A 16,503-nucleotide genomic window follows, 5' to 3' on the forward strand; every position below is an offset into this window, starting at 1 on the left:
GTAGTGATCATATCTCACTATACACAAACACAGAATCACTACATTGGACACCTGAAACGAACACGTTACATGTCAATTATATCCCAATTGGAAAAAAAGAAAGAAAAAGAAAATGCAAAGATGGAAGCAGTTTGAGCCCATAGGGAGAGCTGTTTTTAAAATGTTGAATTTAAAGGGCCTGGAGGACATTCGAATGAGGTCATCTCTTATAAACAAGGAGTAGGTAGCACAGCCGAAAAACGGACACTTAAATTTTTAAATGAAAATTGTTTCGAGTTAGGGTGCATCAGGGTGTGATGTGGGAAACCCACTACAATTTCTAATGGGGAAATTCTTCAGCAGAAGAACTATTTGTTGCCCGTGTTGCCTATTTTATTAATCTCCATACAACATCAAGCTCCGCAGAAGCCGCACTTCCTTCCAGTCAGGACCGGGCTCTCCGTGCCGGACTTTGGCTTGGGGGTCCCGCAGGCGGAGCCTACTGGCCCTGCGAGCGACCCACGGACTACAACTCCCGGCGTGCCCCGCGAGGGTGCGGAATCGGAGGTGGGCGGGGCCGAGAACAGCCACCCCCGCGGGCAGTCGGGCGGGGAGATCGGGCGGCGCCGAGCTGAGGTGGCGAGACAAGAGCTCCCGGATGTGGAGAAGCTGGGGAGAAGGCGTGGGAGGAAGATGGACTCGGTGGAGAAGGGGGCCGCCACCTCCGTCTCCAACCCGCGGGGGCGACCCTCTCGGGGCCGGCCGCCGAAGCTACAGCGCAACTCCCGAGGCGGCCAGGGCCGAGGGGTGGAGAAGCCCCCGCATATGGCGGCCCTCATCCTGGCCCGGGGCGGCAGCAAGGGCATCCCCCTGAAGAACATTAAGCACCTGGCGGGGGTCCCGCTCATTGGCTGGGTCCTGCGTGCGGCCCTGGACTCGGGGGTCTTCCAGAGGTGCGCATGTGCGAGAGTGGGCGGCGCGGCCTGGGCGGGGGTCGAGAGGGGGAGCCGGGCCGCCGGAGGGGCCAGGGCCCCGTGGTAGCGGCCCCCGGAAGGGGTGCACAAGATCCGGGGTGCCTGGGCCCCGGCTGCCCGCGGGGGAGGCAGGGCTCCAGTTTCTTCCTTGTTCCGTAACTGCTAATAGCCATGAACTTGGGACTGTTCCTGCCCCAGCCCTTGAGAATGACACCCGTAAAAGGGGAGATTTCCTCTTTTCACAAGTCTGCGCTGCCCAGGTTGACCTCACAGGGTAAAGGCAAGGAGGCCACCCTTGTGAAACATCTGCGATAATTAACTCCTTTAGACGGAGGCGACTAGCTTTCCCCTGTTGCTCAGCGTCTGCTACCCACCTGGTGCTGATCGATTAAGGAGGCGTCAGGTTCATAAATAGAGTGGGGTGTCAAGGCTTTTCTCATTTCCAGCCCAGCTTGGAGATCCTTTCCTGACCTTTGGAAAATACTCTAAGCCTGTTGTGAGTCAGCACAATCTAGAAAGCTGCCCACATTTGTACCTGGGTGCGAGATAGTGGAACAGCGTACCGCGGGGCTGTTCGATGAAATGCTTTCTAAATGATTTGATCATACCTTTGGAACCTCGTTTGCCCTAAGGACGGTTTTAATTGTGCATCATTTAAGAGACATGGCCATATGCCATGTTAGTCAGGAGTTATGTCATTCATAAAAGGGAGGAGGCACTCTGTGCCAAGAATGAATTTACACATGGTTATTTCAGCCTAATTGTGCTTGAATTTGTTCCCCGTGAAAAGTAAATTATCTTCACCTTTTGATTGTCGAGTTTTGGTTTTTAAAGAGATGGCTGTCTCTGGAGCATATTAATTACATACATTAATATATGGATAAATGATTTTCATTTAACCGAACATGTTTACAAAGGAGATACCAAAATAGTATAAATTTACTAATTTTCTTGATGTTTTTATCCAAAGGAAGTCTTGGGTGGTGCTGGGTGAATAGGTGCCTGCACACAGAAGATATTAATAACAGTAATGTAACAGGAAGTGTGCAGAGGAGAGATAGGGAAAGAGTTGGGGATTTAGTTCAATTCGGTAAACACTGAGTCTGATTCTGCCATACACATCCAAGGGTATTACAAGATGAATGTGACATGGTTCTTTCCCTGTGAGACTCACAGACTTTGGGACATTTTTACCTCCTCACAAAAGGTACACACTGGAAAACAAAAAAGGACAGAGAGAAGGTGCATCCAAGTTAGTAGTGAGGTAGTAAAACCCTATTTCTCTGATATAAACCAGAGATCAAAATCACATTCTTAATAGATTGAAAACAGAACTCCTTTACAACTCCTATTGCATATGTCAGGAGACCCTTTCAAACTGGCTTAACCTAAAAAAAGGTAGGGCGTGTTTGAGATACAAATTTAAGAGCAAAAATGATTCATTCATTCTGCAAATATTTATTGACTACCTACTATGTGACAGGCACTGTTATGTGTCCTTAACCATAGGGAGAAGATTAATATATAGTGTACTGTATCAGGTAGTAATTCATATTTTTAAGAAAAAGAAAGTAAGGCGATGGTGCATTTGATCACCATAATCCTCTATTTCTTGGTTCCTCTAGAAAGGAAAGAGCCAAAAAGGCTCTCCCTTTTATGGTATGGGGGTGGTTTTGCTGAAAACTGCAAAACTTTCTACACATAACAACTCTGTCCAAGCCTCTGTGGTCAACCAAACTCCATCATGGTTTCTAATGGCTTAAAGGCCTAGTTCTTAGGATGATTCCAGCCCCATAAAAGGAGTGCTCAATGCTGCCAGGAGGATTTACCTTCTTTCTGGCAGATAGCCCCTATACACCCTCCTTCAACAGTTAAGTTAGGAAGCTTGTAATTATCTATTCATTCGCTTCCCTTTGAGGTCTAATCTACCACCCCAAAGAGGTAGGTTTGAATTTAATTGACTTATTCTGAAGCTGCAGTCAGTGTGGATGGAGCAGACTTCCTGCTTCTCACCTACTTTCTTCAAAAAAAAAATCTGTCTACCCTGTGAAGGAATTGGAGAAAACTGTAGCTCCCCCGATTTGTTTTTCAGGCCTGGAGATTACTTTGTCCAAAATCATTTTGACTTAATTGAGTTTCTAGCCTGCTTAGAATCAAAGCTAACAATACTTTCAAGGTTGCTAACTTTGCCCATTAACTTACATAGTTAACAGTTAAGAAAAAATGCTGAGATATTATTTTCATTTAGTAAAAAGTCATTGTGAGAGTTGAGTTTGTAAGAGCTTGGTTTTCAACAGTAGTTGAATGCTGTGTAAGTAAATCTTAGAGTACATCGATTTTTTTACATGTTGCCTAATATACTTGTGAAAAGTAAATATAAATGTTGGTTTCACTTTTAGGGTGTGGGTTTATGATTAATGAAAGGCCTGGGCTGTGTTGTCCCAGAAATGGCAGTTTATGAATTGAAGTGTCTGTTACAGGGATCATGGTTGATACTCCTGTTCATCCTGTTAGATGGAGTATGACTTCATTTGAGGCTAAAGCCATTGGCATTCCACTTTGATGTTTACTTTATACTTGATTTTAAATTTTATTAAAAAAGCCTGTTTGTTCATTTGCTCATCCTTTTCTCTTGCACTTGCTAATGTAATGGTGCCCCTTAGAGTGGAAATGATTGACTTCCTTATGATGATGTAATAAATAATGACCATTGTATTTTAAGTGTACATGTAGGATGCTATTTTCATATTCATAGTGCCATTGCCTTACATAATACATATAAATTAAACGTTTGGACCTTTGAAGGTCTGAAAGCAAAACTTCAGTTTTCCTTCAAACAGAGCTAGTGTAAGGATTAAATGAGACTGTCAACTGTTCCTTTATCACCATTCCTATTATTTTCAATAGCTATTACTTACTAAACATTTATTCTATATTGTGGTTTATATTGATTTGTTATAACATCCGTATTTGGTAATTGCTGTCATTGTCACCTCTGTTTTAGTGAAAATTTAGGCTTAGGGAGATTTGGCCTTGGGTCATATAACTAGCTTGTGGTAGAGCCAAGACTTGAAGCCCTTCCTTCAGAGTCCATGCTCTTAACCATTTACTGTTTCATTCATTCAGCAAGTATATATTGAGCACCTGTTATGTAGCAGGCATTATAAAAATACTTTGTAAAAAGTAAAGCATTATAGAAAGGTCAGTTATTGCTTCCGGGCCATTCTCTATTTCTACTAATAGGTTGAGAATTTCTCTTGTCAATGGATTTTGTATCCCTGGTGTCCAGAGAAGGGCCTGAAACAGACTACGCAGTCAAGAGTCATTTCCATATCATGAAAGAAGGAATGAATGAATAATGAAAAAAGAAACATAGGCAAACCTCTGTTTTTATTTACTGTTTAAGCATTTCCAAAAGATCACTGAATCCTGAGGTGTTGAATGTTTATTACAGTAAAGATCAGGATATTAAAGTAAACGGCTTCAGTAATCTATTTCAGTTAGTGATTTAACTAGATGTCAAAAGACTGCTCTCTTTTACCGTTTACTTTTTACTTTATTACCATCACCACCCTCCTTTTATCCTCTCTTTAAAAAATTTACTGAGTTTTCATTGGTACTTCAGTTTGTTGTATACCTTTGTGACATTTTCCAGTAAAAAACTTATCCCAAAACTTTCATATTTTGCAGTGGAGGGAAATGAGGGCTTCTGTGTTCTGCCTTTTGCAGAATGACACGAGTAGATATGACACACTTGACTTCTAGCCAGTAGCTCATCTTGTTTATTAGGCTTCCTCTGAAAAAAATTAGGGGGCAGGGTGGGGGTTTATTGTCTTTATCTCTAGATTTAAATCTTCCTTCTGCCAATAGTAAAGGGAATTTCTTAAATCTGGAGCTGTTAGAAATTTTTCTTTAGTTTCTTTCTTTTCACTCTTGACAATTGAGTGTAGATGTTTGAAACATGAAGTTTCTCTTTCATTCAGTAGATGTTGAATGAAAGGGGTGAAAGAAATACAGTTGACCCTTAAAAAATATGAGAATTGGGGTGCCAACTCCCCTCCTCAGCCAGGGCAGTCAGAAGCCCCAGATCAGCTTTTGATCTCCCAGAACTTAACTACTAGTAGCCTACGGTTGACCAAAGCCTTCCTAATATCATAAACACTTTTTTTTTTTTTTAATTTAGGGCTTTCCTGATGACTCAGATGATAAAGAATCTGCCAGCAGTGGAGGAGACCTGGGTTTGATCCCAGGGTTGGGAAGATCCCCCGGAGAAGGGAATATCTCCTGGAGAAGGGAATGGCTACCCACTCCAGTATTCTTGCCTGGAGAATTCCACGGATAGAGGAGCCTGGCAGGCTACAGTTCACGGGGTTTTAAAGAGTCAGACACAACTGAGCATCCTACTTTAAAAAATTTTTTTTTTTAATTTAAGGAAAAATTCTTTAAATTCTGTAGTGCTTTACATTTTTCAAAAGTTTTACACACATGATTTCATGTAATCTCATTTTTTTCCCTCTACCCCTATATTCCCTGGTGGCTTAGACGGTAAAGCGTCTGCCTGCAATGCGGGAGACCTGGGTTCAATCCCTGGGTTGGGAAGATCTCCTGGAGAAGGAAATGGCAACCCAGTCCAGTATTCTTACCTGGAAAATCCCATGGACAGAGGAACCTGGTTAGGCTATAGTCCATGGGGTCGCAAAGAGTCGGACACGACTGAGTTCACTCACTCACTCACTCACTCACCCCTATAGTGGACCCCCCCCTTTCTCTCTCCCCACTGGTAACCACTAGTTCTCTATATCTGAGACACATTATGCCATATTTAGTTTTATTTATTTTCATTATTTATTAACACATTTTATATATTTATTATATAATATGTTACAGTACAGTAAGCTAGAGAAAAAATGTTATCAAGGAAATCATAAGGAAGACAAAATACATTTACTGTACTTAGCTATATAGATATCATAATTTTACTTTGTTTACAAGATGAATCATCTGTCAGTACCTACATCAATATTGTCTTATACAAAACACTATAGATGTTATATATATTACTAACATTGAACATCAAAAATGAAAAGATATTGTGAAAAAGAAATTCATATTTATCTACAGGTATAATGATTCAGGCATTGATAATAAAGAAAGAGCTATCTGATTGCTTTGTGGTGGTCTAGGGCTTCACTGATGGCTCAGTGGTAAAGAACCCAGCTGCTAATGCTGGAGACTAGGGTTCAGTCCCTGGGTCAGAAAGATCCTTGGAGAAGGAAATGGCAACCCGCTCCAATATTCTTGCCTGGGAAATCCTGTGGACAGAATTGTCTGGCAGGTGACAGTCCATGGGGTCACAAAGAGTTGGACAGGACTTAGCAAGTAAACAACAATAATGGTGGTCTAGTTTAATCACTGTGATTGCTTCATGGTAGCCTAGCCCACACACACTAATGAATGAATCATTATAAAAATTTTATGGTATACAGTATTACAGTCATATTCATAATGCAGTGTCAGAAACATTGTTCCATTTTTTAAAAGCCAAAAGTGCATCATTATTAACTTTATATTAAGTATCAGTCATCTTATACCTATGTGAGGGTAGACTATTATCTACATGAAAGTAAAGTGAAAGTGTTGTATTGTCATGTATTATCTACATGAAAGTAAAGTGAAAGACTCAGTTGTGTCTACTCTTTGCGACCCCATGGACTGTAGCCTGCCAGGCTTCTCTGTCCACAGAATTCTCCAGTTAAGCATACTAGAGTGGGTTGCCATTTCCTACTTCAGGGGATCTTCCTGACCCAGGGATCAAACCCAGGTCTCCTGCATTGTGGGCACATTCTTTACTATCTGAGCCACCAGGGAAACCGATTATCTACATACGTTTTATGTATTCATGGCATACCTAACTTATTTTTTCTGATAGTAGTAGGCTGCACAGTTTGCAATTTTGTTCACACTGTTAGCAAATCTCCTTAAATTTTTCCCATACATTTATTGAAAAAAATTCACGAGTTCAAACCTGTGTTGGTTAAGGATCAACTGCATGTGCATATACCGAAGAAGTCATTCAGATGTCTTTGTGGAATGTCAGTCTAAAAGTATTGTGGCTAGAGTAAAACATTCTGTTTCTAGCAATGGAAATTTATAAAGGTTAAAAAACTTCAGTAGAGACTAGTATGTATCCCCCAAATAATCTTTTATATTTTACTGTGAGTCATCATCTTATAAAGTGCAAAAGGTCAGCTATGTAAGGTGTGGTTAATAGAGCTGTTACACTAAGCTCTCCTGAGCCAGTCAAGTCATGTTTTCCACGACTTTGATTGTTATTGGTGGCTTCACCCAGTTGATTCTGTGTTCATATATTTATGTACCCATTGTTAGTTGCCCCTGTCCCAGCCAAAAAAGATTTGGCTTGTCTGACTGTTTTGGGCATATAAGTCTTTACTAAGCTTGAAACTCAGCCTTGTGATTTGGCTATGCCACACCCATTTTTTTTCCTCAGCAGACATATTAACTATACAATGTTTTGGATTTTGATGGGAAAAAAGAAATAGTATCTTCTTTATTTCCTTTAGATTTGAACTTCCAGTGTTCCTAGTATTTTTAATAAACCATTAGCCTTAAAAATACCAATTTTTTCTAATTTTATAAATGATATCTAGGGCTGTGTAAACAATATGTATATAAATGTTGTATATAATATAAATATTACATCTGGGACCACATTTATAATTCAAGCATTTAAAAATGTGGTTTACATAGAAAATTCTTTATTTTTCTTTAAATTTTATATTGCTTTGAATCTGTAACATTGTTTTGATGGTACAAAAACTATTCTAACACGTAAGCTGTAGTTTGGGGGTTGCAGAGCTCCTTTTTATCTTTAATTTTTTTTTTTTTTAATATCTCTACAGTATATGGGTTTCAACAGACCATGATGAAATTGAGAATGTGGCCAAACAGTTTGGTGCCCAAGTTCATCGAAGAAGTTCTGAAGCTTCAAAAGACAGTTCTACCTCACTAGACGCCATCATAGAATTTCTTAATTATCACAATGGTATGAATTTGACTAATAGTTTATTCAAAATTTTATGTAATTTCCAACTTGTTACTCATTTCACAAGACTTGTTTAACATTTGAATTTAGATCTTAGTATTATTTGCTTGCAAAGAACTTCATCTTGATGATCTTTTCATTTGTCTTGTCTTTTTAAGAGGTTGACATTGTAGGAAATATTCAAGCTACTTCTCCGTGTTTACATCCTACTGATCTTCAAAAAGTTGCAGAAATGATTCGAGAAGAAGGATACGATTCTGTTTTCTCTGTTGTGAGACGGCATCAGTTTCGATGGGGTGAAATTCAGAAAGGAGGTAATCTGTTGTATTGATTTTTATTTTAGCTCATCTTATGGAGAATTAATTTTTCTTATGTAAAAAGTCTTTAGGAGTGGGAGAGTTAAAAAGGAAGCAGTAAAACAGAACGTGGGACTTTTATCACTGTAGTAGATAATAACATAATCAGTTCTAAATCTTGGGATTGTTGAGACAAAACAATGGAAACCAAATTAATTCTCTATCTTTCTTTTTACAAAGGATTATTTTAATCCTCTATTTGTATTTTGAGCAAATATGCCATTTTTCTAGAGCAGATACTTTCATGTTGTTCTACCTATGAATCATATAGAATGGTGGGAATAGAAGTCTTCCACCAAAAAGTTCTGGAGAACCTCAAGAATGAATCTAGAATTGCTTCGCAAAGTTCACAACTTCTTATAGCAAAAGAGTACCGTAACATTTAGTTAGAGCCTTATTTCTCTCCAGACAAACTAGCAAAATATGTCACAAAAGAATAGAATTACCAACAAATAGGTAAATGAAACATACATGAAGAAAGGCAGTATGATTTCTGTTCAGTCCTGACATTTGTTGAGTGTAGGAAAACTGGGCCAATTGTCTCTAACCTATGTTTGATTTAAAGGAGATAGTAAGGAAGATGCAGTAAAAATGGAGATGGTCCACAAAAGAGCGATTAAGATAAGAAGATAAAGTTATAGGCAGAAAATGATTTTCAGTCTCTAAATGTGAATGTCATCAAAACTAACAAAATATATCAATGACTAGTTTATTGATGTCATTCAATAAACAATTATTGAGTATCTTCTCTGTAGAAAATTCATTGTTTTATATATATAATATTTTGAACTTATTCACTAAATATCAAGGGGCTTCCCTTGTAGCTCAGTTGGTGAAGAATCTGCCAGCAATGCAGGAGACCCAGGTTCAATTCCTGGGTCAGGAAGATCCCCTAGAGAAGGAAATGGCAACCCACTCCAGTATTCTTGCTTGGAGAATACCATGGACAGAGGAGCCTGGCAGGCTGCAGTCCGTGGGGTCGCAAGAGTCATACACAGCTTAGCGACTAAACCACCACCACTAAATATCAAAAATAAAATATAAGAAGAATTAAAGCTTGAAAAGCACACTTTTGAATAAGTTAAGGAAACCCAATGTTAAACTGAATGTTGAGCTTTATATGATAAAGTTTTATATTATTAAAGTTAAAAAGGGTTAGAAAATATCTATACATATCGACAAATACAAATTTGCGAAGTTTAGTGAAAAGGCAAGGGAATTCCAATATGTACTATACTATGCTATTAATAAAATGTACATAGGTTTGACCCTGTCGCCCCCACCCCCCCACCCAGGTTGCATTTCTAGGAAAGAAATTATAGAGAAATATGCCAATAATGGAGAGAAAAAATCCACTTAAATACCCTGCAAAACTTGATTATCTATAAAATCAAATACTTTACAACCATTAAGAACAGTACTGTAATATATACTCTCTGACATAGTCAGATGTCACAAGTTTTTCACTTTAGAATTAAGCAAATATTAATGTATTTGTCAGGTGTCTCCTCTGTGCATGCTTGGATCTGACTGCTGGGACTTATTGCTTACAGAGTGTATGGTCTAATGATGTCAGCATTTTAAGTATCAGTAATGAAATGTTATTAAATACATAATAACTATAAACTGTGTACGAGATACAAATTTACTAGGACAGTTCGGGCCTAAAGAGAAAAGTATAAGGATACTATGGGAGCGTGTGTTCCGGGGAATTCAGGAACAGCCTTTGAATCCCATGTGAAGATTCAGTGGAGAAAAACACTATAGGACCTTTAATAGAAAGGCTTCATTTATTATATCATGGTGTAATTAATGTTGGTGTTGTTTGGCCTTCATTATTACTAATGATAATAAACATAATTTATTGTTATATATATTTTATATTAGTATTTTTTAAATTACTGGTAAGAATGTATCATACATTATATAAGCATTTCCCATCAATATGTAAGGTTCAATAATTTAATGAGGAAATAGTCATTTTTCAGTAATTCCATAAATGTAGTTTCTCAACCACATTAGATAAATAACACACACATTGTATTTCTATAGAAGCACATAGTGTGCAATAGATTTTAAGGGCTCATATATTGAATATAGTATTTTATGACAAGTTCAGTTCTTTGGCAACTAAGGTTGCTTTTATGTCCTCCCAAAGCGTTATATATGTATGAATCCCTTAAAACCTTATTCAGGATTTCTCCATAAGATACTTTATTTTCCTCTTATTATTATTATTATTGAAGAGCAAAGATAAATCATCAGAATTATTATCAGATACATCATCTGAGAGTTGTTATCAGAGGTTTTGTTCCTTTAAAAAAATCTTCTAAATTGTTTATTTAGAAACAGAAATATTCTACGTTCTGAGTTTATTTTTGTTTGCTTTTTAAAAAAATTACTGAATGAACTATTTCAGTGTTCAGAGCACCTGGGATTTATTGTAGCCTTTTGCCTTTAGTTCGTGAAATGACTGAGCCTCTGAATTTGAATCCAGCTAAACGACCTCGCCGACAAGACTGGGATGGAGAATTATATGAAAATGGCTCATTTTATTTTGCTAAAAGACATTTGATAGAGATGGGTTACTTACAGGTTTGTGCTCTTGTTTTGCAAAAAATCTTTTAAACCCTTTTGTGTATGTGCTTTGAGTTCTAAGAAAAAAGTATGGCACAGTTCATAAAGGAAAGTATCAACCCCTAGAGGAAAAGGAGTACCTGACAAGATTTATCATCCGAGATGTTTATTTGGCACACTTAAACCCCAAACTGATCTGGGATACATTCAGTAAATATGCAAGGGATTCTGCTACAATTCTAACATTCAGATAAGAAATCAACTATTGAGTATTCTACATATGTTGTGGTATTCATATTATTTCATTCCAAACTCTGTTTTTAATCCATGGTTGTATTATTGTCAAGTTGTGGTTGTACAGTTGAATGATCTTTACTGCTTTTAAAAGAGACAAAAAAAAAAGCAGCAGTATAGTAGAGGTAAAAGAGCACCAACCCAGGCATCAGGAAAACCAGATTATAGTAATATCTCTATCTGTAACCATTTAACCTTGAATATATCATTTTATCTGTTCTGAATCTTGGTGCTCTCCTTTTACAATAAGTGCTCTCACTTTAAAATAAGTGGGTTGGATGCCTCTCTCAGCTTTAGAGCTTACATGGTTATATACTATTGATTCATTTTAGTTATGGTATTGTTGATTCAACACCTACTGTTGATTATATGAAATACTACATAGGTTATCTCATAATGAAATAAAGTGCATGTTCCTAGTTTTGTTTCAGAGGAGGAAATAGCAGCTCTGAAAAATGAAGTCATTGGCTCAAAGCAAAAACAAGTTGTAAATGGCATTGTTAGGATTTTAATTCAGATCCTTATGTTACTCAAAAAATAGCATTTTAAAACCCCAAAACTCTACTGTTTATAGTAAAAATTCGAATGTGACTCATACTCTAAGGGGAAGAAATTTTCCAGTCTTCTGGTCAGTAGGTATACCATAGGCTAACTGTTCAGTTAAGTTTGAGCATTCAGGAAAATTAGATTTGACATCTATAGGTACAACTCTCCCTATGCTCTTTGCTAAGAGGGACTGTAATTTGACCCTTTCCTAAGTGTGGGGAAAAATAGAAGTTCCTCATTGTAACAAGATTTGTAAAGAGACTGACAACTGTGAAAAATGTAAATTTCTAGTAATTGATCTTGACCTTGCAATGATTACAATCATAAGAAGCGCCGCAACCCTCTTGCCCTGTGCATACCCCAGGATCATGACGCTCATTGTTCTTACTTTTGCCCACACGTGATCCATTCAGTTGTTGTTGACTCCTGTCTGTACCTCAGGGATCAGTTCTGTGCAATAGATATTACAGTTCCTTTTCCTTCCCACTCTGACCCCTATTGCAAATAGGAACAGAAGTTCCAAAAATACTTATACTACTGCTTTTGGATGTTGATGGGAGAGACTACCAGAACAAAGGGAATACAACTAGGGATTCTCAGAAAATTCCTTGTGGTCAGAATCCTGGAGGATATGTATTATTTCTACCCTTGTTCAATGTTAAAATAGAATTCTGAAAAATGGGAACTTGCACTATGTAGGTAGAATTTGAAAAGGGTTAAATTTACTTGTTTTACATGGTTGGAATATATGAAGCTCTCCCCTCCAAAAGAAATTACTTGTTGTATGTCTGATATTGCTGGGTTGTTCATTTTTCTTAGTACTGTAGCAGTGAATTCATTGTTCTGTATTTTAATAAATTTGTTGATAAGCGTGAATGCGTGTTGACAACAGTCCTCATGGCACTCGTAATATGTTTAGGGTGGGAAGATGGCGTACTACGAGATGAGAGCCGAGCACAGTGTGGACATCGATGTGGACATTGATTGGCCTATTGCAGAACAAAGAGTATTAAGGTGAAAACAAGATTTCATAGCCTTTGCACTAGATCATAACAAATTATTTTTAGTAGATCCATTTAAATTCACTTTTAGACACAGATTTCTGATCTTCCAAACATCTTAGAATCTTTTGTAATATCTTGCTTACGTGAGAAAGACATATACATAAAATATGCCTATAGATGGCTTATTCAGTAACTTCAGAACCACATAGTTTGGTTGGACCACACTTAAAGTTCTTGCAGTATAAGCTGAAGTGTGTGAAGTAACTTGAAAAGGTAATGTTTGAATAATTGGATGGGAATGAACTATCAAGTTTATTGGTGTTAGCCAGATGAGAGGGAGTGATTAGTTTCACACTTGGATTCAAAGGTCTGTTTTGGTTTCTTTTAGATACGGTTATTTTGGCAAAGAGAAACTGAAGGAGATAAAACTTTTTGTTTGCAATATTGATGGATGTCTCACCAATGGCCACATTTATGTATCAGGAGACCAAAAAGAAATAATATCTTATGATGTAAAAGATGCTATTGGGATAAGTTTATTAAAGAAAAGTGGTATTGAGGTATGTGCCCCCTGAACATAGCAATGTTTTTCAAGATTGTGATATAGGGTCAAGGTACATGTGACTGAAATAAGAGATTTACATTTTTAGTATTATCAGTTAAAGCATCTCAAATTTAGCTTTGACATGCCTAGAAAATTATTCTGTTTTTACTTTTAGGTGAGTAGAATTAGGAAACTATCAACAAATAGATTTCTTTGTTTATTTAATGAATGTGAATATATTATTTTAAATAGTTGCTACCTAATATTTCCCATAGGATCTTGCAACCAGAAAGATTTCACCAGAAAGATTTAATAGAAAATAGGTGTCAGCATTTAGAAGAAAGAAACTGTCAGATGGATTTTTTTTTAAAAAAAATGTAGCTTATTCTTGTGATCCCTTGGACTGCAAGGAGATCCAACCAGTCTATCCTAAAGGAAATCAGTCCTGAATATTCATTGGAAGGACTGATGCTGAAGCTGAAACTTCAATACTTTGGCCACCTGATGCGAAGAGCCGACTCATTGGAAAACACCCTGATGCTGGGAGGGATTGAAGGCCGGAGGAGAAGGGGATGACAGAGGATGAGATGGTTGGATGGCATCACCAACTCAATGTACATGAGCTTGAGTAAATTCAGGGATTTGGTGATGGACAGGGAGGCCTGGGGTGCTGCAGTCCATGGGGTCGTAAAGAGTCAGACACGACTGAGTGAACTGAACTGAACTGATTCTTATGATTGAATATTTTAATTCAAAGTAACAATACTTATTTGTATTTTCAAAAATGAAGTTTAAGATGATTTATTATAGTTCATTAGAGATCTTAAATATGTGTTCCTGAGCAGGTCGAAAGACAAGTTACAGACTTTCCTCTGAATAAAATGAATTATAGGGGAATCTTAGATTGCTAACAGACAATATATGTTTTATTTTTTTACCTGTAAATAGATTACTTTTCACTGTGGAAAACACCTTTATTGGACTACTTAGAAATAAAATCTGCTAAAGCTTCATCATTTTAAAATAAGTTAGTTGATTTTTCTTAATTAGTCCTTCAAAGGACTACTCGTGATTTGTATTATTTAAAAGGTATTATTTTATTGTGAGTGATGTCTGTTTTCTCACTTTGCCCTTTTATTTTTTAGGTGAGGTTAATCTCAGAAAGGGCCTGTTCAAAGCAGACCCTCTCGTCCTTAAAACTGGATTGCAAAATGGAAGTCAATGTGCCAGATAAACTTGCAGTTGTAGATGAATGGAGAAAAGAAATGGGCCTGTGCTGGAAAGAAGTGGCATATCTTGGTTGGTATCCTTCTTTTCAGCCATAATAATGGAAAGCCATAATTATGCAAAGAGATACTTTAATATTTATTATCTTTCACTGAAAACAATTCAAATTTCCATACATTTAATAATTAAAAATTTCAGGAGGTACAGGTAGAACAAATTTAAAATAAACTCTTAACCAACATTTTATTTGTAGTATTTGGTTTATATTATAGTAGTAGTTGTATTCAGAATGGTGAATGTTAAGTCCTGAGAGTTTCTGAAATTTATCCAATCAAAGGAAAGAAAAGAGAGGGAGGTAGAAAGAGTAAAAACAAGGCAGGGAGAGGGATATAGTTAGGTCAGTGTGATGATAATTATTTATCAAGCAGCGTACAAATCAGAACTGTTAAAGGGAGACTTAAGATGTAAATCAACAAAATGCAATATGTGGACCTTTTTTGATTTCTGATTCAAATAAATCAACTATAAAAAGACAGTTTTGAGACAGCTGAGGATATTTGAACATGTACTAGGTTATTAGATGATAGTAAGGAATTACTGTTGATTTTGTTAGTTGGATGACATTGTGTCACTTTCTTAAAAATGTATTTATTATAGGGAAATGGTGAAGTGTTTATGGCTTAAGTATGTTTGGGAATTCCTTCTCCCTTTCCTTCAAAAAACTTGGCAGGGAATGGATAAAAATATTGATACATAAGGCAAAACATTAATAATTATTCCACATAAATTTGGGGTTCTTGCTTATTGGAAATTTTCCTTCATAAAAAAGTTTAAATAATTATAATTTATATGTAGAATTTCTAGTGCCTGTAATAGGCATGGCACACAGAGAGGATACTCCATTCTCCTCTAATTGATAAGCATTTATGTTGAATTGCTTAAGAAAAAACACTAGACCTTAAGTATTTACTCTTCATAGAAATACTTGAACTCATTTTGTTCCATCCAATCTGTAGCATTCTTATATGCAGTGTCTGAAGTTGCCAGAACTGTTTATTGACTGCTCTTTGCATTATTTAGAAAGAATATTCCTTATCTCTTTAAATATTCAACCAGTGTTTCTTCAACTTGATAGGAAATGAAGTGTCTGATGAGGAGTGCTTGAAGAAAGTGGGCCTCAGCGGCGTGCCTGCTGACGCCTGTGCCGCTGCCCAGAAGGCTGTTGGATATATTTGCAAAAGTAGTGGAGGCCGAGGTGCCCTCCGAGAGTTTGCAGAGCACATTTTCCTACTCATGGAAAAGGTTATCAATTCATGCCAAAAATAGAAAGTAGTGTTATGTTGGAAAAGAACATATGCAGCCTTCGTCAGCCATTTTAACTTTTATTTTTGATGAACTACAATTCCATGCTGTAATGTTAACAGTGTGATTTAATTTGTGATCTATCTGATATCTTTTAAAGCACTCAAACTCTCACTCTGAAACCTTCTATGAAATAACTGTGCTCTACTTTTCCTCTTTATGCAGAATCATTATTTAGAGGTTGATTACAGTCTTTCTCAGATTTTTAGTCAATGCAAGTAAGAACATCATCAAAATTGACTTTGTATTGTACTCTGTAAAGTTGTGCATTTGTGTGCTTTTAATGATGCTGAAACTTTATTTATTTGGGGATAGTTTGTCTGGTAAGACATGCCCTTCTATTAATAAAATTACATTTCACAAACTTGATGAAAACTGCCTTGTTGTTTTAGAAGAGATTTACCCAACATTGCCCCATTTCCTTTAAACACTGACAGTGCAATTGGCCTAAGAAACAAGCCACCAAATAGCAGCTGTAGAGCATCCTGTTGTACTTCATATATGGATACATATAGCATACACATACAGAGATGTCTGCATAAATTTGCATATTGTGAAGGTTATATATTGATTTGTA

At 37.1% G+C, this 16,503-nt stretch overlaps 1 protein-coding gene across 1 annotated transcript; it reads left to right on the forward strand.

The window, feature by feature from the left end:
- Positions 1-571: 571 nt before the first annotated feature.
- CMAS (cytidine monophosphate N-acetylneuraminic acid synthetase) lies at positions 572-16,301 on the forward strand. The gene is made up of 8 exons (XM_055571757.1): positions 572-932; positions 7,874-8,016; positions 8,175-8,330; positions 10,834-10,967; positions 12,709-12,803; positions 13,182-13,353; positions 14,483-14,636; positions 15,700-16,301. The coding sequence occupies exons 1-8, from the start codon at positions 673-675 to the stop codon at positions 15,888-15,890; spliced, it is 1,305 nt and encodes a 434-aa protein (XP_055427732.1). The 5' UTR covers positions 572-672; the 3' UTR covers positions 15,891-16,301.
- Positions 16,302-16,503: the final 202 nt, after the last annotated feature.

Source organism: Bubalus kerabau, chromosome 1 (assembly GCF_029407905.1).
Source record: "Bubalus kerabau isolate K-KA32 ecotype Philippines breed swamp buffalo chromosome 1, PCC_UOA_SB_1v2, whole genome shotgun sequence".
NCBI lineage: Eukaryota > Metazoa > Chordata > Mammalia > Artiodactyla > Bovidae > Bubalus > Bubalus kerabau.

What these genes read in the sequence shown, in the direction of transcription:
- CMAS (XM_055571757.1), top strand. Translation starts at nt 673, where the DNA reads ATGGACTCGGTGGAGAAGGGGGCCGCCACCTCCGTCTCCAACCCGCGG. An exon ending in TAGAGATGGGTTACTTACAG is followed by an intron (nt 10,968 to 12,708) that starts GTTTGTGCTCTT and finishes TAATATGTTTAG; the next exon opens with GGTGGGAAGATGGCGTACTA. An exon ending in GCAGAACAAAGAGTATTAAG is followed by an intron (nt 12,804 to 13,181) that starts GTGAAAACAAGA and finishes GGTTTCTTTTAG; the next exon opens with ATACGGTTATTTTGGCAAAG.